The sequence below is a fragment of the Columba livia genome, chromosome Z (assembly GCF_036013475.1).
Source record: "Columba livia isolate bColLiv1 breed racing homer chromosome Z, bColLiv1.pat.W.v2, whole genome shotgun sequence".
Lineage (NCBI taxonomy): Eukaryota > Metazoa > Chordata > Aves > Columbiformes > Columbidae > Columba > Columba livia.
This window is the reverse complement of record NC_088642.1, coordinates 29,791,369-29,815,266: the sequence shown is the minus strand read 5'-3', so window position 1 is coordinate 29,815,266 and position 23,898 is coordinate 29,791,369. Positions and strand designations below refer to the sequence as shown.

Genomic DNA, 23,898 nt, shown 5'->3' with positions numbered 1-23,898 from the left:
TTTTGTAGACTAAATCCAGAAAATAGGCTCAAAAGAAAATGGTTGTTTATAAGCATATCACTAAAGGTATATAAGCAGATATTACATTTTTTTCTACTGGTACTAAAGCAGCTAACTGTATCTTTTAGACGGTTAATGTAGTTATAATCATAACTGTGCTATTCACCGGAAAGATGGAGTTATAAATAAGTTCCATTTACAAGTTAGTGTATCACAATTCATACATCATCTAACATTTTTCTTTTTAAACGTCAGGTAACAGTGTTCAATAAGGGACACCTTATCTGTAAGTATGGCCTTGTAATCCAGTACCATACTACATTAAAATTTGTCAAGTATTTCCAAAGCTGTACTAAAAAAAGTTGAAACCATAACTACTTATTTGAAAGTATCAAGAAAATTTGCATTCTGTTACTTAAACTTTTAGAACTTTAAGCTTCCAGAACTTTTAGCTTCAAACAGCTATGTTCCTTCTCGACTGCCAAAGTCACATGCCACCCAACAGATGTAAATTGCCTTTACAGGAGACAGAAGAAGCAGATGTCAGAGTTGTCTGATTTTACCATTATTAAAACAAAACCCAGTCCTTAAATATAAACCCTATTGTGACAGATGCTCAGAAAATTACCTTTTCCCACCTAAGGTTCCAAAAACTGTGAACACACACAGTATTCCCAACACAGTGAAAGTGGATGCTCTGGAAATAAGTGGTTTGCATGGTCTCCAAAACTGCACTGCATTACTTACATCATAGAAAAGCTTCCTATCTGCAGCAAGCCGTTTGGATGCCAGGGTCTTCGTAACATGATAAAAGGTAAGTAGTGCTCTGTGCTGTCGAAGATCATCCTGGACTTTCACAGATTCCAGAAGAGTGGGTATAAGTTCTGGCCATTGCCTTGGGCAGTCCACCCTGGCAACTTTAGCAATCAGTACAGAAATCTGAGTCGCTATCTGCAGGAAAGAAAAACAAAACATAGACACCAGAAAGTCAAAAGTCATTTAGGAGACATACAGTGCAGAAATTAACAGCCAAATAAAACCTGAATCAAAAAAGCCTAGTATGGATTGTCAGATTTGTGTGAGAGTGTGTGTGTGTGTGTTTTTTTCCTCAATCTGTTTTTAAGTTTGTTGAATGCAAATAGATCTGGAGAAAAAAAAAAGTCTTCCATTTTATATTTATCATAAATATTTACATAAAATGCTAAGCTGGCTATCTTGTTTAAATTTTACATTACAATCACTAAATTTTTTGTTCTAGAAATCACATAAATGAAGAAACAGATATTTGGGAACCACTTTTTACTTAGTGATCTTTTCTAATGCTTTCTACAAACAAACAGATTGCTGAATACATATTATCCTTATTTCTGCGACACCTGACTTTTCTTTTTTAGACAGAAGTATTCCCTTCCCCAGGCACGTGTGCCTGTGAGCCATGGTCCCAGGTCCTCACACCATGGGCCAGGCATGCTTACACCACCCCCGCCATCTGGACTTTGGGTACTGGCACCAAATCCCAGTCACAGCATTAGCTGGCACCTACTCCTTGCAGCATGGACACACAAGAAACAGAGTGAGATGACACAGGAAGATTGTTAAGGGATCCAATCAGAAGACAGGACAGACAGCAGTGATTAGCTTCTGGGTTTGTTCACACATGGGTACTGAACAGCCATGGTTTACACAACTGGCCCCTTCTATACCCTCTTTCTGTCTATTCCCCACTTTGGTGCTCCACAACTCCCTTCCCCCGAACATTCCTTAATAAATTTTGCATAGTCCCACATAACCCCACCTCAAATATCCAAAACCATAATTTCTTCTTTCCCCGTTCTTATTGCATTTCCATTGAAAAGGCCCTCAATTAGACAACCTTAATGAAGCAGATGCTCTCACCTTCAACATACCCTTACAACTACCACCACACTTCCAGTCTAGGGAAGAAGTCCCCTTCTTATGCCATAGAAAGGATTCTAAGCAATTTACTGGCATAAAAAGCAATAGCTGCCTCCTTTACTGCTTCCTTAGCTGTTTCATCTGACACCTGACCACCCCATAAAACTTCCTACAATACTGATTCCTACCCACCTCCTCAGGGAGAAGAATTGCTTCAGAAAACTCACAAAGTTTGCAAGGAAGGACAGGGAGTCTTATTTATTTTTGGATCAAGTAATACTGATTGGCAGGAGGGAGCAAATAAACTCTTCTCCATACATGATACAAGAATCTACCTCTCCAGGGATGCTAAGAGCACTTCTTCCTTAAGGACTGGCTTTTTAAGTGAAAACAATCTCCTGTCACATATTTCAAGCAGTATTTTGTTCCTCTCTTCACTCCATATGGTAAATATATTGAGAGAGCACAGAAATTATGCTCCCAACATACGGTATGTTCTGTTTTTCTTTCCCCCCTCCCCTGGAAGTCAGCTCGTATCATCACATCTCAATGCTATGTCTAACTCTTATATTTTTGTGTTGTGGGTTTTTTTTCTTTTTATGCATACAGGAGTCATATTTTTTCTGCCTTCAGTGATGAAGAATGCACAAGTAGATAGCAACTGTGCTATGATGTATCTGTGACTGGAAAAGAGCATCTGTGACTGGAAAAAAGCGCTCATCAGAAACATGAGATAACAAAATTCAGGCATACCAGGCAGACTGGGGACTAAGTGAAAGGTGCCTCTGAACGTAAACAAAGATACCTACAAGAAGGATTAGGGGACAGGGTAGAAAGGAGGGGAGATGGACTCTTACATTCTTCAAAATCACAACAATAGTTTGGGTAAGCATTTCAAAGCAGATTGTTGACGTAAAAATTCCTTCACATCTTAAAAAGCTACATCCCAAAAACATCATAAGGACACACAAATAAATCTATAAAGCTGCTAGCCTTTAAAGTGTTAGTTAAAAAGGTTACAATCTCAGTCTGCAACTATAGTCTCAGAATGGGATACATGTCCATCAGCACTGGAATTTATAACTATAAAATACACCATTCTATTGTCTTAGAAGACAAATTGATGAAATACTAATGAAGGTGTGAAAAAACTGTTGATAAATTTTGAATTGTTTCACATACAATGCAGTTAATATTAGGTTTTTAGAAATGTGAATACCACGTAACCACTGCAAAATTAAGTATCTGATTAATTTTATACTACCTAGTAGTAGCATAAATGTCACAGACTTTATGGTCTAAGACAACATACTTAACAGTTCTTTTTGGTTGAAATAAAGAAACAAGTAATACTTGGTCATATACCTCTTTTTTTACACTGAAACTGTATCTGCATTACAAATCTAAATATATTTTCAAAGTCTATCTGCATTTTTAAAAATTGCATTTGAAATAAAAACTTCAAATTCTAGTCAAAATTGTCATTGCACAAAAGTCTTCTACAAATACTCAACTACCCTAGTTTTGACACATTGCTAAAATCCTACAAATAACGTTAATCCCATCAAGGAATGCTGAACAGTTGAAACTGAACTGTCTGCAGAACGGAAGTTTCTTTACTATACTTTTTCTTTTTAAACCTTACCTTATTTAAATCATTTAGTACTTCGTTGGAAAAGTTCTATAAGACCTAACTCAAAATATTTGCAAATATTTCCTTGCAGAATCTCATACTTGCATGAGCAAGAATAAATTAGCAGAAGGCTGACTCATTCAACCAGCAAATGCATATTCTGAACCCCTAACAATAGCTTTATACTCAATTTAACAATAAATCCTTATTCTAAGTTGCTTAAAATTAGTCACTTTTTGTAAGATAAGGCACTATCATGCTGAAGCTTTATTATGCTTATATAAACTCATTAATACTGTGACTAGATATGTGACAACAATACTGCTTAGGTGGGCTTATGCAGTAGCATTCTCAACAGCTCATTCCCACTACACGCCCACCACACTTCCTCATAGGGCAATACTGGGAATCAGATCAGAGAACAGATACAGCTGAAAAAAGAAAAATCACTTGGGGAGAGAAGGCTATTTTTGAGCTACATCCATTCCCTGAACCATCCCTCCAAATGGTTGCATAAACACAGCAATGAACAACATAAACTACCACCGCAACAAAACACAAACTCTTTAAAGAGACAAAACATGTTGAACTATTATCCATGGAAAAAGATCTTACTTCACCATACAGATCTGTCTGAAAGGCAACATGGAAATTGCAACTCATAAACTTTATTGAACACTTTGTAAGGAGAAAAAGCAAATTATATACCAATACAAGCATTTGAAGAGTAATAATTAATCGTCCACCACTGACCTGATTCACTGGCTCATTAAAGTTGGTAATAAGTCCAGCACGCAATGTAGCTTTTTCTTCCTCAGAAAGAGCACTGTCAGAATATATTTATTAGAATATTATATAATGTTCAATAAAAAACAACTATTAATTCATATTCAGAATTACTTTCTCATCATTACTAGAAACAGAAGTTAAATGATCATTTCTCTCTGTGCATCTGTGTTTGACTGGATGAAGATTACTTTTATAATCCATTCTCTTGAAACTAATATATTTCAGTTTGATAAACTACCAACATATAAACATCCCTTCTTTTTCACTGTCTCCAAGACATTTAACAACAGAGGGAACAGTGAAAAAGATAAAATTAAACCCCAAGTTTTGATGTGACCTTTGTAAATAGAAATGGCAAAAAAGCTCACAGTAAGATACCCTAATATATTATGAAAATAAGGGAAGACTGCACAAACTATAAACTGATTGTTATTAGACAGATTTTATATAGTTATCACTGTGGCTATTGATGACTTGTGTATGACTTGCCCATGTGCACTAAAGGAGAATGACAAATAGGTGTCCAGTTTAAGTCAATCAGGTTATCAAATGACAGCTCTTTTTGCAAAAGGAGTAATCATTTTCCGCTACAAGTCCATTTCTACAAGCAAGTCATATAGCCACACTTAAAAATATGAATCCTTTGAAAGTTACACCTTTGAGTGAAAAATATATTGATACAGTCTTCAAAAATGCAAGGAAAGCTAGTAAGAAGAATAAATTCTAAGCCATAAACGTTAACTTTCCTAACATGAAGCTTTACACTATCTTTATACTTCCTTCTAAGTGACTTATACAAGTTTACGACTACGAATTAAAATATCCTATCATTCCAGCACTACTTCAGACTTCATGTGACTGACGTAAATTTCTAATATATTTCAGGCAGGAAACATAACAAACTGCTTTTAAAAATGCTTTGTTGTTATTTATAATTATGCAATCAGAAAAAATGATCAACTTTTGTTAACTAACAGCAGCTAGAAAGCTGTTCCTTGTACATAAAAAGACATAAGTTATCACACAAGGTTGTTTAGATAACACTTTCATCTAAGACTGCAACAATTTAGAAACATGCATGCCATCACCACATCCCAATGAAATCTAGTTGCTGGAAATTAAGAAGAATGAAAACACACAGCAGAACAACCAACAACTTCAACCACCCTGACATGTGCTGGAAAAGTGGCACAGTGAGCTGCAGGCAATCCAGAAGACTCCTGGAATGCACTGAGGATAACTTCTAGGCCAGGTAAGAGACAGCCCTACCAGGGGGGATGTGACACCACACCTGATGGCCACCAGTGCAAGTGAGCTAATCAGCAATGCCAACACTGGAGGCAGCCTGGGCTGCAGTGATCACACACTCATGGAGTTCACAGTCCTGAGGGACGTGGGACAGATGACGAATAAAGTCAGGGCCCTGAATGGTAGGAAAGTCAACTTCCAGCTCTTCAAGGAGTTAGTGAACATGACCCCTGGGAAACTGCCCTCAGGGACAAGGGAGCAGAACGGAGCTGGCAGAGCTTTAAGGACACGTTCCACTGAGTGCAAGAGCTCTCCATTCCCAGTATAAGAAATGGGGTAAGGAGGGCAAGAGGCCGGCATGGCTGAGTCGAGACCTGCTGGACAAACTAAAGGGCAAGAAGGAAATGCACAGGCAGTGGCAGCAGGGACAGGGATCCTGGGAAGAGCAGAGGGGACACTGCGGTTGTGCAGAGATGAGGTCAGGAAGGCCAAGGCGCAGCTGGAGCTGAACTTGGCGAGGGACACAAAGAATAACAAGAAGGGCTTCTACAGGTAGGTCAGGCAGAACAGGAAGGTCAGAGGTAGTGCAGCCCCTCAATGAACAAGACTGGTGGACTGGTAACAATGGATGAGGAGGAGGCTGAGCATTCAGCAACTTGCCTCAGTCTTCACGAGCAAGCTCTCTTCCCACACCTCTCAAGTGGATGAACTGCAAGAGGGGACTGAGGGAGCAAAGTCCCTCCCACGTTAGTGAGGATCAGGTCTGTGGCCACTCATGGAGCCTGAACATACATAAGTCTATGGGACCTGATGAGATATATCCCAGGGTCCTGAGGGAATTGGCTGATGCACTTGCCAAGCCGCTCTCCATGATATTTGAAAAGTCACGACAGTCAGGTGAAGTCTCTGGTGACTGGAAAAATGGAAACATTGCACCCCTTTTAAAAAGGGTAGAAAAGAGGAACCTGGGAACTACCGACCTGCCATCCTTACCTCTGTGCCTGGAAAGATCATGGAACAGATCTGGCTAGGAGCAATGCTAAGGCACATGGAGGACAGGGAGGTGATTCAATACAGCCAGCACAGCTTCACCAAGGGCACGTCCTGACTGACCAAACTAGTTCCTTTCTATGATGGAGTGACTACATCAGTGGACAAAGGGCAGGCTATGGATGTCATCTACCTGGACTTCTGTAAAGCCTTTGACGTGCTCCCCCACAACATCCTTCTTTCTAAGTTGGAGAAGTTTGGATTTGATGGGTGGATTGTTTGGTGCATGAAGAACTGGCTGGATGGTTGCACCCAGAGAGTAGTGGTCAATGGCTCAATGTCTGGATGGGCACTGGTGACAAGTTGTGTTTCTCAGGGGTCTGTATCAGGATCATTACTGTTAAATATCTTCATCAATGACACAGGCAGAGGGACTAAGTGCACGCTCAGCAAGGTTGAGGATGACACCAAGCTGAGTGGTGCAGTTGACACACCTGAGGGACAGGACACCATCCAGAGGGACCTGGACAAGCTCGAGAAGTGGGCCCATGCAAACCTCATGAGGTTCAATAAGGCCAAGTGCAAGTTCCTGCATCTGGGTTGGGGCAACCCCCAGTATCAATACAGGCTGGGGGATGAAGCGATTGAGAGCAGCCCTGTGGAGGAAGACTTGGGTGTACGGAAGGATGGAAGATTGGACATGAGTTGGCAACGTGCTCTTGCAACCCAGAAGGCCAATTGTATCTTGGGCTGCACCAAAAGGAGTGAGGCCAGCAGGTTGAGGGAGGCTATTCTGCCCCTCTACTCCACTCTGGTGAGACCCCATGTGGCGTTACACTCTCGCCCCACCACCCCCCCTCTGCTGAAAACTGATGTGGCAGCTGCATGTGTGCAGATTCCCCTTCTTCCTCAACACCTCCCCCCCTCCTGAAATGGGGCAAGTTAATGGCTCTTATTGTAAGACCCAGGCAAGAGTCCTTAGGAGAGAGGAGGGGGCGCACCAGCCACAGTAGGGGCTTGCAGAGTCGCAGGCAGCCACAGCAGGGGGGTGCAGAGGTGCATGTAGACACAGTAGGGGAGTGCAGAGAAGCCACCAAGCTTCTAGACTGCCCACAGCCAGATCTGACAAGACTATAAAACAGGGTCCAGCTGAGGCTGCTTTTGTGTGGTCCTCTCGGAGCACTGGCCAAATGCTGCTGCAGAGAGCCCTCCCACAACTGGGACACTGTCTAAGGTAACTTCCCGAAAAATAGCACTGCCTCATCTCCACATGTGGGTGAGTGATAACTAGATGTTCCCTCGCCAGATAAGCGAGTGTATTAAATAATTCCTTGCCGCTTGGGTGGGTATTTTCCTCACTAGACCAGTGAGTGTATTCCATGCTTAAATATAAGCACATGTATTTTTCTGGAGTCAGGGATGGCTCTGGCATTGTTTATTGTGAGTGCATGTACGGATGCTGTGGATCTCCATTATTCTTATTTTGCTGTACCCCATATAATCTCCTCAAGTTGATATCCGAATCTGTATTTTATGTTACCAAAGTATTAACTGATTTTATAAACCCCGTTTCTAATTGGTTGTTTTCCCGGACTTTGCCTGGACGGTATAAAAGTCTGTTTTGGACGTTGTTGTCCGCCTAAAACTAACTTTGGGGTCCCTCCGTAACACCCCACCTGGAGTCCTGCGTCCAGCTCTGGAGCCCTCAGTACAGGAAAGACATGGACCTGTTGGGGAGGGTCCAGAGGAGGTCACTAAGATGACCAGAGGGCATGAACACCTCTGCTGTGAGGACAGACTGAGAGAGTTGGGGCTGTTCAGCCTGGAGAAGAGAAAGCTCCGGGGAGACCTTATTGTGACCTTTCAGTACTTAAATGGAGCCTATAAGAAAGATGGAGACAGACTTTTTAGAAGGACCTGTTGCGACAGTTCCTCGGATCAGCTGACTGAAGCCAGTTCGGCCAGAGCCAGGAGCGAAATCTCGAAGCTACAGAGGTAAGAGAGGGTAAAGAGAGGGGTTTCTGGTTGTTTTCGATTCCGCTACCCGGGAGTCCCCGGCAGCCCTTGCGGAACCGGCTGACGTGGCGCGGCTGTTACCACGGTGACGGAAGTCACACCCCTCCCCCTTGCTTTGAAAAAGCCTCCGGGAGCCCACCAGGCGCTGGAAGGTGAAGTGCTTGTGAGGCAGGTGAGCATCACCCACACGGTGCTGCAGCAGCGACTGGGGCTGCTTGTGCAGTAGGGCTTAGAGGTTCTGTCACTCCTCGCTGTTAGACCTCTCACCTGTTGCTGGTGACACAGACTGGGGTGTGGCAGGGCAAGCAGACTGGACACAACTAGCTCTTGTAGGTGAGTTTGTCCGGGGTTTCATTTTGTTTTCTTGTCCCCAATTTAACTAAGGGTAGCAATGGTTTCTAGAAAAAGGAAAGCTGTTGCTGCCGTTAACACAAAGAGTGTGTCTACACAGACACTACCTGCCAAGAAGGATGCAGCCACCCAGGCTTCTGGCTGCGCAGAGTGTCTGTGCCTGGCATTAGTACCAGAGAATGGTATGGGAGGCACCTGTGTACGATGTGACCAGGTCAATGACTTACTGTGCCTAGTGGCAGAGCTTAAGGAAGAGGTGGAGAGACTAAGAAGCATTAGGGAGAGTGAAGAAGAAATAGACTGGTGGGGTCAGGCTCTTTTGACTCCTAAGGGTGTGCAACAGGAGATGGCAAAGCCTTGTCCCTCCTGCCATAAGGCGGATACAGCAGATCTAATTGATGGGGGGGAATGGAAACAGGTCCCTGATCGGAGAGGTAAAAGAACCCTCTCTCGAACCCCATCACCACCCTTGGTGCCCTTAACAAATAGATGTGAGGCCCTGGACCCTGAAAATCAGGCAGAGGACAGCCAAGAAGATCCACCTGGAGAGCCCCCTGGATGGACCTCATCAACAAAAAGAATCACAACTGCAGCTGTAAGAAGAAGAAAAAACAGAAGAGTGGTAGTAGTCGGCGACTCTCTTCTGAGGGGAACAGAGGGCCCTATATGTCGCCCAGACCCATCCCACAGGGAGGTCTGCTGCCTTCCTGGGGCCAGGGTGAGGGACATTAATAGAAGACTTCTGGAGCTGATTCAGCCCTCAGACTACTATCCCCTGTTAGTAGTCCAAGCTGGCAGCGAGGACATCAACAGAAGAAGTACCAAGATAATTAAAAAAGACTTTAAAGCACTGGGTCGGTCAGTTCATGGGACGGGGGCACATGTGATATTTGCCTCAGTTCCTGTGCTGGCTGGGATGGATGAGGAGCTAAATAAAGAGAGGAGCAGAAAAGCCCATCTCATCAACAGGTGGCTTAAGGATTGGTGTCACCATCAAAATTTGGGGTTTTTTGACCATGGGGCAAGCTCCATGGTACCTAGTCTCCTCAAATCAGATGGGCTTCACCCTTCTAGGGAGAGCAAGAGGACTATAGCCCATAAGTTGGCATGGCTGATCAGGAGGGCTTTAAACTAGGTTTGAAGGGGGAAGGGATTGAAACTGGGCTCTCCAAAGATCAGCCTAAGGATGGAAAGCCCGAATTAAGGGGGAAATCAGCAGCCCACTTGAAGTGCATGTACACTAATGCACGCAGTATGGGCAACAAACAAGAGGAGCTGGAAGCCATCATGCAGCAGGAAAGCTATGACATAGTTGCCATCACAGAAACATGGTGGGATGACTCATATGACTGGAGTGCTGCTATGTGTGGCTACAAGCTCTTCAGAAAAGATAGGCAGGGTAGGAGAGGTGGAGGGGTGGCTTTATATGTTAGAGAGTCACTCGACTCTGTTAAACTTGAGGTCAGCAGTGACAAGGTTGAGTGCCTGTGGACCAGAATCAGAGGGAAGTCCAACAAGGTTGACATCCTCGTGGGTGTCTGTTATAGACCGCCCAACCAGGATGATGAAGGAGATGAATTATTCTACAAGCAGCTGGCAGATGTCTCAAAATCGACGGCCCTTGTTCTTGTGGGTGACTTTAACCTGCCAGATATCTGCTGGGAGCTCAATACTGCACAGAAGAGGCAGTCTAGGAAGTTCCTAGAGTGTATAGAGGACAATTTCCTTCATCAGCTGGTAAATGAGCCTACCAGGGGCAAGACCCCGCTAGACCTACTGTTTACAAACAGAGAAGGGCTGGTGGGAGATGTAGTGGTTGGAGGCCGCCTGGGGCATAGCGACCATGAAATAATAGAATTTTCAATACTCAGAGATGCAGGGAGAACCGTTAACAAAACCTCTATGCTGGACTTCCGGAGGGCAGATTTTTGCCTATTCAGAAGTCTAGTTCAGAGCATACCCTGGGAAACAATGCTTAAAAACAAGGGGGCCCAGGAGGGTTGGACATGCTTCAAGCAGGTGGTTTTGAGTGCACAGGAACAGGCTGTACCAGTGTGCCAAAAGGCTAGCCGGCGGGGAAGACAACCGGCTTGGCTAAACAGGGAGATTCTGAATGAAATCAGAAATAAAAAGAGACTTTACCGACTGTGTAAAAAAGGGCTGGCTACTTATGAAGAATTTATGGAAATAGCTAGATCATGCAGAAAAAAGATCAGGGAAACAAAAGTGCAATTTGAAGTTAATTTGGCCAATTCTGTCAGGGATAATAAAAAGTCCTTCTTCAAATATGTTAATAACAAAAGGAGGGCCAAGGAAAACTTCCATTCTCTGTTGGACTCTGAAGGAAATATAGTTAACAAAGATGAGGAGAAAGCTGAAGTACTTAATACCCACTTTGCCTCAGTTTTTACCAGTAAGACAGGTGGCCCTCAGGACAACTCATCTCTGGAGGTGGTTGACAGAGATAGGAAGCCAAATAGGCCCCTTGTATTCCAGGAGCAAATAGCTGGTGATTTACTGAGCCATCTGGATCCTCACAAGTCTATGGGACCAGATGGGATCCATCCTAGGGTGATGAGGGAGCTAGCAGAAGAACTTGCCAAGCCGCTCTCCATCATCTTCCAACAGTCCTGGCTCACTGGGGAGGTCCCATATGACTGGAAATTGGCCAATGTTACCCCAGTCCACAAAAAGGGCTGCAGAGCTGACCCTGGCAACTACAGGCCTGTCAGCCTGACCTCGGTGCCTGGCAGGGTTATGGAGCAGATCATCCTGAATGGAATCACACAGCACCTTCAGGATGGACAAGGGACCAGACCCAGCCAGCATGGGTTTAGGAGGGGCAGGTCCTGTCTGACCAACCTGATCTCCTTTTATGATCAGGTGACCCAGCTGGTGGATGAGGGGAAAGCCGTGGATGTGGTCTATCTGGACTTCAGCAAGGCCTTTGACACCGTCTCCCATAATATACTCTTGCAAAAGCTGGTAGCCCATGGCTTGGACAAGTGTACTCTACGCTGGGTTAAGAACTGGCAGGAGGGCCGGGCCCAGAGAGTGCTGGTGAATGGGGCTGCATCCAGCTGGCGGCCAGTCACTAGTGGTGTTCCCCAGGGGTCAGTGTTGGGTCCAGTCCTGTTTAACATCTTTATTGACGATTTAGATGAGGGGACTGAGACCATCACCAGCAAATTTGCTGATGACACCAAGTTGGGAGGGAGTGTCGACCTGCTGGAAGGCAGGAGGGCTCTGCAGAGGGATCTGGATAGACTGGAAAAATGGGCTGATTCCAATGGGATGAAGTTCAATAAGGCCAAGTGCCGGGTGCTGCACTTTGGTCACAACAACCCCCTGCAGCTACAGGCTGGGCGCAGAGTGGCTGGAGAGCAGTCAGACAGAAAGGGACCTGGGGGTACTAATTGACAGGAAGCTCAACATGAGCCAACAGTGTGCCCAGGTGGCCAAGAAGGCCAACGGTATCCTGTCCTGTATCAAAAATAGCGTGGTCAGCAGGACAAGGGAAGTGATCCTTCCCCTGTACTCTGCATTGGTGAGGCCACACCTGGAGTATTGTGTTCAGTTCTGGGCCCCTCAGTTCAGGAAAGACATTGAAGTGCTGGAGCGGGTCCAGAGAAGAGCAACACAACTGGTGAAGGGACTTGAACATAAGACCTATGGGGAGAGGCTGAGGGAGCTGGGGTTGTTTAGTCTAGAGAAGAGGAGGCTTAGAGGTGACCTCATCACTCTCTATAACTACCTGAAGGGAAGTTATAGCCAGGTGGGGATTGGTCTCTTCTCCCAGGCAGTTAGCAATAGGACAAGGGGGCATGGGCTTAAACTCTACCAGGGGAAATTTAGGCTGGATATTAGAAAGAAATTCTTTACAGAGAGAGTGGTCAGGCATTGGAATGGCATGCCCGGGGAGGTGGTGGACTCGCCATCCCTGGAGGTTTTTAAACTGAGATTGGACATGGCACTTATTGCCATGATCTAGTAAACGGACTAGAGTTGGACCAAGGGTTGGACTCGATGATCTCTGAGGTCTTTTCCAACCCAGTCGATTCTGTGATTCTGTGACACAGCAAGAGGCAATGGTTTTAAACTAAAAGAAGAGAGATACAGGCTAGATATGAGGAAGAAATTTTTTACAGTGAGGGTGGTGAAACAGTGGCACAGGTTGCCCAGAGAGATGCCCTGAAGACATTCCAGGCCAGGCTGGACAGGGCTCTGAGCAGCCTGATCTAGTTGAAGATGTCCCTGCTCATGGCAGAGGGGTTGGACTAGATGACTTTAGAAGCTCCCTTCTGTGGAGAGTTTTTGGAAGAAAGAGGACATGGGCTGTGTGCTGTGAACAGGCCAGAACTTGATGTGGCTGAGGTGTAGGCCAGGACCTGCATGGAGGGTTGTCTGGAGACACCAAAGACAGAACGGAATTCGCTTAAGTAAACAGAAGCTGGTCTATCCTCAACCCAGGCTGCAGGAGGGGCGCTGTTGTCACTGCGCGTGAACAGCTCGTGGACAGTGCCCTGCAGCTAATCACCATAGCGGGGGGACGCGTGACTGCAGAGAGTGGCCAATCATAGCCCGTGCTTGTCGCATGACCACTAAGTAAAGAGTATATAAGGGTTGTTAAAACGTGTATTGGGGGACATCGATATTCAGTGTGTTGTTAAAACTTTCATTAAAGGGCATTGATGTTAAACTCATATTGAGTCCGAGCCTCTGTCCTCGCGGGTCGCCTGTCGCACTCAAAGAGACTTACCGTGCCCAAATTCTTCATTCTCCACACCCTTCCAATCTAAATCTATGATTCTAACCACTTCCTGTTGTCTGACCTCAGGCACAGACACTAACCTACCAGTTTTATATAGTGAGACTCAAAATGGTGGCTAAAGCTCCCTAAAACACAGCTTTTACACTAATCTAGAGAAATACTAAATACGCATCTCAAAATAATAAAAAGCAGTGGTAAGATTTAGCCTAATATCAAACATTTGCAACAACATTCCAATTTTACTTTTTTTCCCCCTTTGTATATAACACAAGTACTCACTATTTCCTAAGTCAAAGAGTTACCATTCTTAGTACACAAGGGGGGAAATTTATTGTTTCACTTTTGACTCAGAGCTGTGCACTAAGTCCTACTTTGAAAGGTAATTTATAGCACTCAGAAAACACGTTTAAATGACTTTTAATGAAGACTTAGGCTTTAAGTTATTTCTACATAAAATTAAATTATGCCCAAAAACATTTAGGTAATGTTTACAAGGATTTCTGCAACAGTAAATGTTTTTCTGCAGAAAACTATTTCAGCTATTAATGTAAAGCCACGAGATGACATCCAATTTCTGCGGTCCTCTTTTTTTTTTAAAAAATGCGGTGTATAATTTCCACATGTACCTGCATACTTTAAGTAGTTTCTAAAACTTGTATACCATTTTTAATGCAAATAAGAAATCAAATCTCAATTACTTGTATCTTGTACAATATCTCACTTTCAGGAATAACAGAAAGCACCTAAAACCTGATTTATAAACAAACAAAAAAATATTCTACTATATTATTACATTTACCTTGTTTGTGAGGAAATGAGGCTCCTTGCTTTAATTACTCTTTCATAACTAGAATTATATTAGTCATACCATGTTCATATTCCAAGAGGAGCGAGAATTCAGTTCATTGCTAACCATTAATGAAAATGCCATAATTACACTTTCACCATTACAAACAAAACAAATGAAGGAAGCAAAACAGATTCATAAGAATGAACACCTCAAATACTGAAGCTTATGAGCAGAGGTGGCAAAGAGTAATAATAATAAAAAAAAATAACAAAAAATAAAAAAATAAACCAATGCAGATATAAGTGCTATACTGCATTATGTGGCAGGAATTGAAGAATCTCCAACAGTTCTTCAAAGGATGGAGGAGTTTACCATTTAGATAATACGACAGTGGCATCTGCTGGCGACCAGATTCCCTGCTACACGCTCACCCATCCGCAAGTCACAGACAGAGCCACAAACAGAGCCACAGACAGCGGTATCTTTATCCTCTTTTAATGTGCTGCAAGAAAAGCCCACAACACCTTCCAGAAATCATAGAAAGGCTAGAAATTGGGAAGAATATGTATAATTCAACAAATTATGTCCCTTCAGCACTGAATTACTCCAAAGCAAAAATTAAAACAAGTTCTTCTAGAGATTAACTTGTAAGTATTTCTGTGGTTGCCACTCACAATTGGCAACTTCCAAGTTTCTGATCTTTTTCTGTGTTCACGGTATGAGGAAACACGTATCCAAATATTTTAAAAGTTCTTTTGGAGCTTTTTTTTTTAAAAGATTCTACTATTTCATAAGCTAAAAATCCAGATCTCAAGAGTTATTTATAGTTATCACTCAAACAAACAAAACCATGGATTTGAGTTGCCAACACGGTAATCAAATCAGAGAACAAAATCCATAAAAGACAGGATTTAACAGGATTATCTGCAAAATTAAAAACATGTTCAAGAAAAGGAACTCCTAATAAAACTCCAACTCAAGAAAAGCCATAAACCAAAACCATGTGCACATTCATAGAGTGAAATCACCTTCTGAGGAGGCTGGCAACACATTCAAAACCAGGCCACACCATGCCTTAAATGAGGGTATGACAACCCCAGGCTCTTGCCCGCAGCAACCTGGGAACCTGCCTGACAAAGCACACAGGAGAAAGTTCACAAGACCATCTCTGAAATAACTCTCACTGGAAAATGCTGCTTTAAGCCCAAGGCAGGTGGAGAATAAGCAGCATGAATAGGACAAATAGCATCAGTGAACGGGTACAAAACGAAAACTATTTCAGAAAACTCACTTTTTCTTAATTAAAAAAAAAAAAGTTGTCTGTATTCACTGTTCTGTAGCTATGTATTTTAGCAGAATGAAACACTCAGATACTGTCCTGCTCAAAGAACTCACCATCAGCATTTTCCTGCTTTGCAGAAGTAGCAGCTGAGAAATCATGAATGACCAGCAGAAGGGGAAAGCTAGTTCTGCCTGATTCAGCTGGACTAACTTCAGCACACTGGTACAACAGAGGTATTTATCTTACTGGGAAAGTTTGTGAAAGTTCCCCACAAGTACACAAATATTCAAGAGAAATTTTTCTGAAAGAAACTATCTTTAGCACTAAAGAATTAAGGCTGTATGAAAATATTACCTGTCTGCAAGAACTCTCCTCCAATTCTCATAATTCTTCAAACTACCTGGCAAATTTCAACTGCATTTGGCAAAAAGCAGAAATGTCAACAGTATGATCTTTTCCGTAGCTTTTGTGAAAATCAACAGCTGAGTAAAGTAGATAGACCTGAGTTCCCATCCCACTGAGAAAACACAGGTATAAAAAGGCCTTTCCTTTGAGAAGCAGCAGAAAACAGTCACCTCCAAATCCAACATCTGCTCTACCAAACAGGATGGATCGGAACACGCTTTGAGGTACTACCATGGATGGACACGGGACAGCTGCTGATGTGATAGACGAGATGAAAGACAAGAATTTTGCAAGGACAACAAAAATGCAATATATACAGTGAAATATTCAAAGATCATAGTATCTAAAACAAAACTGGTTCGCAAAGCAATCCACTGAGAAATCACAGCTTAAAAGCAGCATTTCTCAAAATGCCCTCAACATAAGAGAAAAGCAATCTGGGTGAGTGCAAAATACTGATAGGATCGTACATACAAAAATTTAGAAGTGAAATTAGAAATAGAGGAAAAAAATAGACACAGAGTGAAAACTTATTTACCACATGGAATCTTTACCAACAGCCAATATTTTAAAATAAATATATATTAATTGTGCTAAATCTGCAAACAGAAATATTAGAACTGGTCTTATTTCATATAGAATATATACTATTTCATACAGAATTACTTCATGGAATCTTTAAAAATATATGTTTTATTGTCTATTATTAATATTTATATTAATATTATTTTCCTCTTACATAAAAGAGAATCCGAATGCTTCCAGAAGTTTTGCAAAAACTCTAGTACTTTCCATACTAATGAAGGAGTACTACTAAAATGTTCCACAGATGTAGAATTTCATCACTTTTCCCTCTTTCGATGAATGTTCAGAAAAGCTTACAATGTAAGCCAAAATACATTAACTTATCTCAAACAAACACAATGAAAATCATGCCATACTTTTCTGAAGTAGCTTAGAACTATGACTCATAAAAAGTGGGCCTGGAATTACAAGTTGTTCCCTACAGAACCTCACAATGATGTCTCACCTATTTATATTACTACCATTTAAGAGAGAGACTGAACACTTCCAAGCCTTTCTTGGTTCCTAAAAACAATGAAGGAAAATTGAAAACCTTTTTGAAATTAGCCTGACTTTTTAAAGGGAAAAGAAAAAACTCCACATGGAACAACCAAAAGTATATAGGGCTGCAGGTATCACAAATTATAACGGCATTACTTGTAACTTTTAAGTAAATGATTTGGTGCTTGAGAACACTGGTTAGATTTTTAGCTTCTTTGGAGAACTTTTTTTTGTCATGCATTATCAGAACACACATACCAGAACAACAGACAATAAAGACCAGAACTTGCTGTCATGATAGCAACTTCCTCCTTATCATGCACATGTTCAATATGAATTATTACTCCGCTTAAATGAAATTCCTCCTTCGTAATCTCTCCAAGAGGCTTCCTACCTTTGCCTTCATCTGCTATTATCAGAAAATCCAGGTGCTAACCTTATAAAGCTTATCACTTCACTTCAAAATCTCGTTTCTACAAAATAGCCTTCTAACTCAGTTTTTAAAAGTAAAACATGAATAGAGCTATAAGAAGAAATACAAAAGCAGGGTGGTTCAATAGTGAGTCCTAATGTTGAAAGGTTTTATCTGTTTCACCACGAATTCTAGAATAACTTCTGTCAACCATGGAATTTGTTCTTTTCCAGTTTGACAAGTGTAACAGAAACTACTGTAGGAGGTGAGGTGAAAGAAAATCAGAACTTACTGTGGTGCAACACGTCTCCAGTAGCGATCAATTCCATTTTTAAAGTACAGCACAGCTAACCATCTTACGTTCACATCCAGGGTATGATTTGTAAAGATATTCTGTTTCAAAAAAAAAAGATTAAGTTAAAAACTGATCAATACACCACAGACAGGATAGAAACTGTATTAACACATGCACTGGCATATGTATAAATACAAACACCACTGTATGTACAGGTGTGTATAAACAAAATGAACTAGCCAGCATTTGACAGACATGGTAAACGAAGTGTTAAACATTAATTTTTTAAGATTACAAAAATGCTTACCACTAGCCCTAACACTTGATTCATAAAAAATAAACTAAACGTATATGGCAAATGTATTTCTAATCTCGTCTGGCTGAACAGGGAATAAAAAAATAATAATTACCAGCACCAGCCAGCTATTACACTCTTTAATGACACAGCTGAATTCTGATTAGAATAAGAAATTATTCTGTATTGTGCAGTGCCACAGACTTCCAAGACATTTCAGGAGATTTCTTTGTGATCTTGACATATGCTGAGAACTGTCCTGACTACCAATGTTGACTGCAAAACAGTAACCTGGAAGGACAGCAACTCTTACACTTGCCTATACTTATTCAAGAAAATCAGCTTGTACAACTTAAAAGTTAAGTATCTAAACACATACATAGATCTGTATCTATCTATATACACTTTTATGTACCTATCTGTATATACGAAGTAAGAAAGATTATTTCATACAGTAACAGGGTAAAATAAACCAAGCAGGAGAAGTTAAAATAAATATAGACCATTGAATCTTAATACAAGCACCACTGCACCAGACGGATCCCTCTCGAGGGGGTGAGACATTAGTCCCTGCTTTATGGAGCAAACAGATGTGAGCTCAGTGGTATCATTACACAGTGCACTGCACCATTTGTATAAAGTGCTTTTAGAAGGCTACTAAAAAGGGTCATGAAAAATGCAGGGATTCAGGTCAAGAGCATCTGCTAGTTTTGGCTGCTGTGTCTGAAGAACTAAAAATAAACCTTTAAAAGAAGCTGGAACCTCATCAAGCTTTTCAATATGAATTCAAAACTTATCATTTTATCAAACTCTATTTCTACAATACTACCAGCTTTCTAGACGTAATGCCCAGCACAAAAAGAATCCTCACAAACTCCAATCACTAGAAAGCAAACACAAGCCAACAAGGGTATTGACTCCAAAACTAGCAACCTAAACACCAAAAAGGTTGTATCCCACTGATAAGCACCACACAACATGGAAGGATCTATATGTAACACAGTCACAGGGGAACTTCTACAAAAGCAGACATAATGCCACCAAATCCACAATAAAGGTGGTTCTGGTCCATACAAGCCTCCCTCCCTCACGTTGCAGTAAATGTCATTCCTTTGACAAGGGTCCTCTTGGCCTTCTACCATCTAGAATTCACAACAGGCCAACAACAGGGTCAGCACTAGAGCCCAGCACCTCATGGCACTACAAACTGGATTTCCTCCTCCTTCTGAACATCTGGGAAACAAGCCTGCTGTGAGACACAGTGATGACAAACGCCTGCCACCACACAGAACTGGGATACCAGCAGCTGGACCATGACGACTCAAGGCTTTTCTCAGCCACAGGTCATGGTGCCACAGTATTCTAGAGCCACATCTAGAATTACTCAACGTTTACTTCATTGCACTTTTCCACTGTGTCTTACCAACAAGACTGAATAGAACCCTGGTTGCGTCTCCCACTGTTTCAGTTGCTCCTCTGCTGGTTTCAGCACTGCAGTATCTTGGCTGGTAGCTTGGGTCAAGACTTGCAAAACAATACTGCTGGCACTGTTGATATCCATGAAAACCTGAGAACATTTAGAAAGGAGGAGAAACACTGAAGAAAAAAGCCAGATAATATAGACAGGTATTTTCCATTCCTATCACCTAAACACCCCACGCTCAGTTGTCGTTAGACTATACTGTGTAGGATCACATTACACCCACTCACAGGCAGCATCAAGGTACAGCAATTAAACTATTTTGCTTTCAGAGATCACTCAGCAGAAAAAGCAAGCATTACATCCATTATTACAAGTACATTTACTACCTTTGAGGAATTACAAGAAATATTTCTATTTTAAACCAGTTACCTCTCTTGTGAAGGACAGCAAACTGAAAACAAAACCACTGCTAGTGATGACCTCAAATGCAGGCGGAGAAAATCAGAGGCTCGTCTGAAATAGAAGAGAATGCAGAGTATTATCATTTTTGTATGGTGGTAGCACCTCTGGAATAACGTGTTTCAGAAGGGGGGAAAATCTGCTGTGTAAGAGGAGCCGGGAGAGAGGAGTGAGAATCTGTGATAGAAACAGTGCTGCAGACATGAAGGTCATTCACACTCCCACACTCCTTCATCTCCTCCTGATGGCAAAAATCCAAGATCCACTTCTGTTCTAGTCTTCATTCTTTCATTCCTTCCTAAGAAAGTGTCTGCACACACAGTTGACTTCAGAGAATATTCCCATGTTCTGCCATGCTCCTTCAATGGTTTTCCTGAGTAGTCAATCCTTTTGATACAGGCAAATTAGTAACCAAGTACTTTTCCCATAACACTGAAATACCTCCAAATTCTGGAATCACATGTCAGTTACAAAAAGATATCAGGGACAGCTATACATCTGCCAGGGAACAAAACAAAGGATTCACAGAATCACACAAATTCACAGAATGTTAGGGATTGGAAGGGATCTCAGAAGATCATCTAGATTCCATCAGTAGACACCTCCACACTTCATTTTTTACAGACTTCAAAGAATGCAGTAGAACAACTCACTCATGTCCGAGCAATTAATTCTGTACTTTTTTTGTTATCTTTTGTTAAGAATTCAATTAATTCTTTTCCACTCTAAGGGGGTGTAAGAATAGATTCTCTAAAATGAGAGGGACACAAAGTGGTAAATATATCGTCCAAAACAAGACAAGTACACACTGGGTTGTGTTAAGAGGAACACAGCAAGTGGCTCTGAGGATGTCGTCATCCTCCTCTCCTCAGCAGCAGCCGAGACTGACTCTAGAACAGGGTCTTCAGGTTTGTCATCACTCCTGTCCCTCTGCCCCCTTTAAGAAATAAGTGCAGAAACCGTAGAGAGGCCACAGCCACTCAGACAGTCTGACGTCTAAAGCAAATTACCCACAAGGAGAGGCTGAGGACTTGTTCAGGGAAGTGGAAGCTCAGGGAAGACTCAGTAACACAACAAACTTCCCAAGGGGCAGTTGCAAAGAGGACAAAACCAAACACTTCTCATCAGCACATAAGGGAACTAATATATAACTACAAAGCTATAAACTGCAGCTAGGGAGGTTCAAGCAGAAGCTCAAAAATGTATTTTCCTGCACATTTGTTTCAAGGAAAACACAAAAACCAAAGTTTCCACTCCTTAAGGCTGAAAGAACCACCTAAAGGTCACCTTCTGAAACGAAGAACAAGAATACAAGCATTCATAGTTAAATGAACATCTACAAAGTTATTTTTACAAAAATTGAAACTAAAACATAGGTCTTGAAAAAGTCAGCATGCAGAAGACATAAAGGAGAAAAGGACAAAGACCAAGGTGGAACACAGGAATAAAGAACAGGAGTGAGCAAGACTGACAACCATACTAAGAGAAGTCAGACTGCATTAAAAATATTGAGGAGAAAAGGAGAAAAGGAGAAGAACAGCCTTATAGGGTAAGTGGAAAGTATCAAACTGGCCAAGAACTACTCATAAAAAGAACAGCCAGTAAAAAAACAATTATATTGAGACTATTTCAAGGATTTGCTTGGGTATAACTCATAAGAAACTCTATCAGAGGGTTCCGTATTGATGACACAGAAAAAGCTGAAGACACATATAGAGACAACACAGGCCTATTTTTAATGTTTAACAGTAAGCTTATAGGATCAACAATCTCACAAAGATCAATCGCATTCCTTTGACTTCCTCCTAGTTCCCCTAATTTTAACAGATCTGTAGAGATATGACAAGACTTTCTAACAAATTAGTGTGCAACAGCTGAAACAGGAATGCAACTTTCAATCTGCCCTCCTACTCTGAAACAGCTTTAAATCATTTCAGTTTAACTACAGTTTAAACCTGTTTCTGATAACACAGCTTGAAAATTTTATACATAAAGCTCAGGGAACAACAGCTTGTATTCCATCATTTACACACAGGTGCTAAAACGCCCTTCTGCAGAATGGTACAATGAAAGAACAAGAGAAGAAAGGCAGAGAGTGATAAAGAAAATGGTGGTAAAATGCAGTTTCAAGAAATCAAAACTCACAGGGAGAACAAGATTGGGGTAGTTCTCACATACAATGAATGCTAGTTTGAAAGCCATGGCAAAAACACAACAGACATCACTTCATCAGAGACACAAGGGAAGCAAGGTATGTAAAGACAGAAAATGGAAGCAGTATCAGTGTTGCACCTAGAGCCACGTACAGTCCACACATGTTGTTGGCTTCTAAGGTAACAAAGCAGAGAAACAACTCACCTTTGATTTACGGTAGAATCTGCTTTACTGTAAAGCTTCCAATGCTGCTCTTCAACCTGCAGGAAGAAAATAACCACTTTTAATGAAGGCAAATATTTGTCCTTTCCTACAAAAAACAAGCTGTGTCAATAAACCAACCACCTTAATGCCTCATATTGTTCTGATGCCATCTTGTCAATTCCACCCCTACTGAAAACTGTTTAAAGCAGGGAAGAGCTCTCTGGCATGAGGTGACAGCTCTTCCGACTCCGAGAATGCACTGCACTTTACGCAATTTGAAAATAAACCCATTTACCCTGGCTGAACCTGCCTTACCAGGTGGGTTGGACGAGATGATCTGCAGAGATCCCTTCAGACCCCAAACATTCTGTGACACTGGGATGCACTTGGCCATTGCCGAGAACTGTATCAGCCTGGCCGGTCTGCAGCAGCCAGCTCAGGGGCCGGCACACCACGGAAAGGATACGCGGGCAGCATCGGGCAGCATCGGGCAGCTCGGCGCAGAACCGGAGGCGAGCAGCGGCCTGCGCGGGTGCGGAAGGGCCGCCCCGCCCGCTGCGCCGCGCCGCGCCTCCGGGGCTCCTTCCCCTGAGCGCGGCCTCGCTGCGAGCCGCAGCCGCTTCGCGCCCTCGCCCCCGCCCGGGCCTGCACCGCTCGGGCCCTGCGCACCCGGCCCCGCGTCCGGCCACGAGCCCGCCACGCTGGGAGCGGCGGGAGGCGGCCCGGCACGGCGCGCGAGCATCCCGCAGCGCCCCAGGTTCCGGCCGCGCGGCCCCGCACGCGACTCACCGTTGCCTGCTGGTCGCGCCGCGCGCCGGGCCGGGCGCGCGAGACCCCGCTGCTTCGGAAGCTCGCGCCACGCGCCGGGAGCAGCCACTGCCGCACTCCGCCTCCCCCGGCGCGCCGCCGGGACGTCACTGCGCCGCGACTTGCGGCCGCCTCTCCCCGCCGAGCGGACGGGGGCCGCCGGGACCGTCGCGTGCAGCTCCCGCCGCAGGGGGCGGGGACCATGGATGTGTGGGCGGGGCGCCTGGCGCGCGGCACCGCCTGACGTCAGCGGCTTCTCCGTGGAGCGGGGGCCCAGTCGTGCTGCTTCACCTCGTCCCCGGCGGGGCAGCCAGCCGGGCTCACGGCTGCCCGGAGACGGCCCCTGGGCTGCGCCGGGCCGCCCGCCTCAGCCCCGCCGGGAGCCGCCACCGGGGCACGGCCTGCGCGCGGCGGGCGGGTCGGCTGCGGCGCCCGGTGCGTCACAATGCGTGATGGGGCTGTTGCTGCTGGCGCGTGCGGGCTGCCGGCGAGGGAAAACGGCTGAAGAAAACGGGACATTGCGACATAGTTCTAGTGATGTGTTTGAGGCCGTTGTCACCAGCTGTAACGCCTGAGAATGGTGTTGCGGGGCTGTTGTAAAAATCTTCGGTGT

General features: G+C 43.3%; 1 protein-coding gene across 1 annotated transcript in view; it reads right to left on the bottom strand.

The window, feature by feature from the left end:
• Positions 1 to 23,469, bottom strand: part of IPO11 (importin 11) — a 96,750-nt gene extending 73,281 nt beyond the window's left edge. The window contains exons 1-7 of the mRNA XM_065045266.1: positions 23,268 to 23,469; positions 22,479 to 22,534; positions 20,091 to 20,174; positions 19,662 to 19,805; positions 17,941 to 18,041; positions 4,283 to 4,355; positions 748 to 951 (exon numbers count right to left, since the gene is read on the bottom strand). Coding sequence (XP_064901338.1) covers positions 748 to 951; positions 4,283 to 4,355; positions 17,941 to 18,041; positions 19,662 to 19,799 — 516 coding nt within the window. The 5' untranslated portion in view covers positions 19,800 to 19,805; positions 20,091 to 20,174; positions 22,479 to 22,534; positions 23,268 to 23,469. The remainder of the gene's footprint in view (positions 1 to 747; positions 952 to 4,282; positions 4,356 to 17,940; positions 18,042 to 19,661; positions 19,806 to 20,090; positions 20,175 to 22,478; positions 22,535 to 23,267) is intronic.
• Between the last annotated feature and the right edge of the window lie 429 nt (positions 23,470 to 23,898).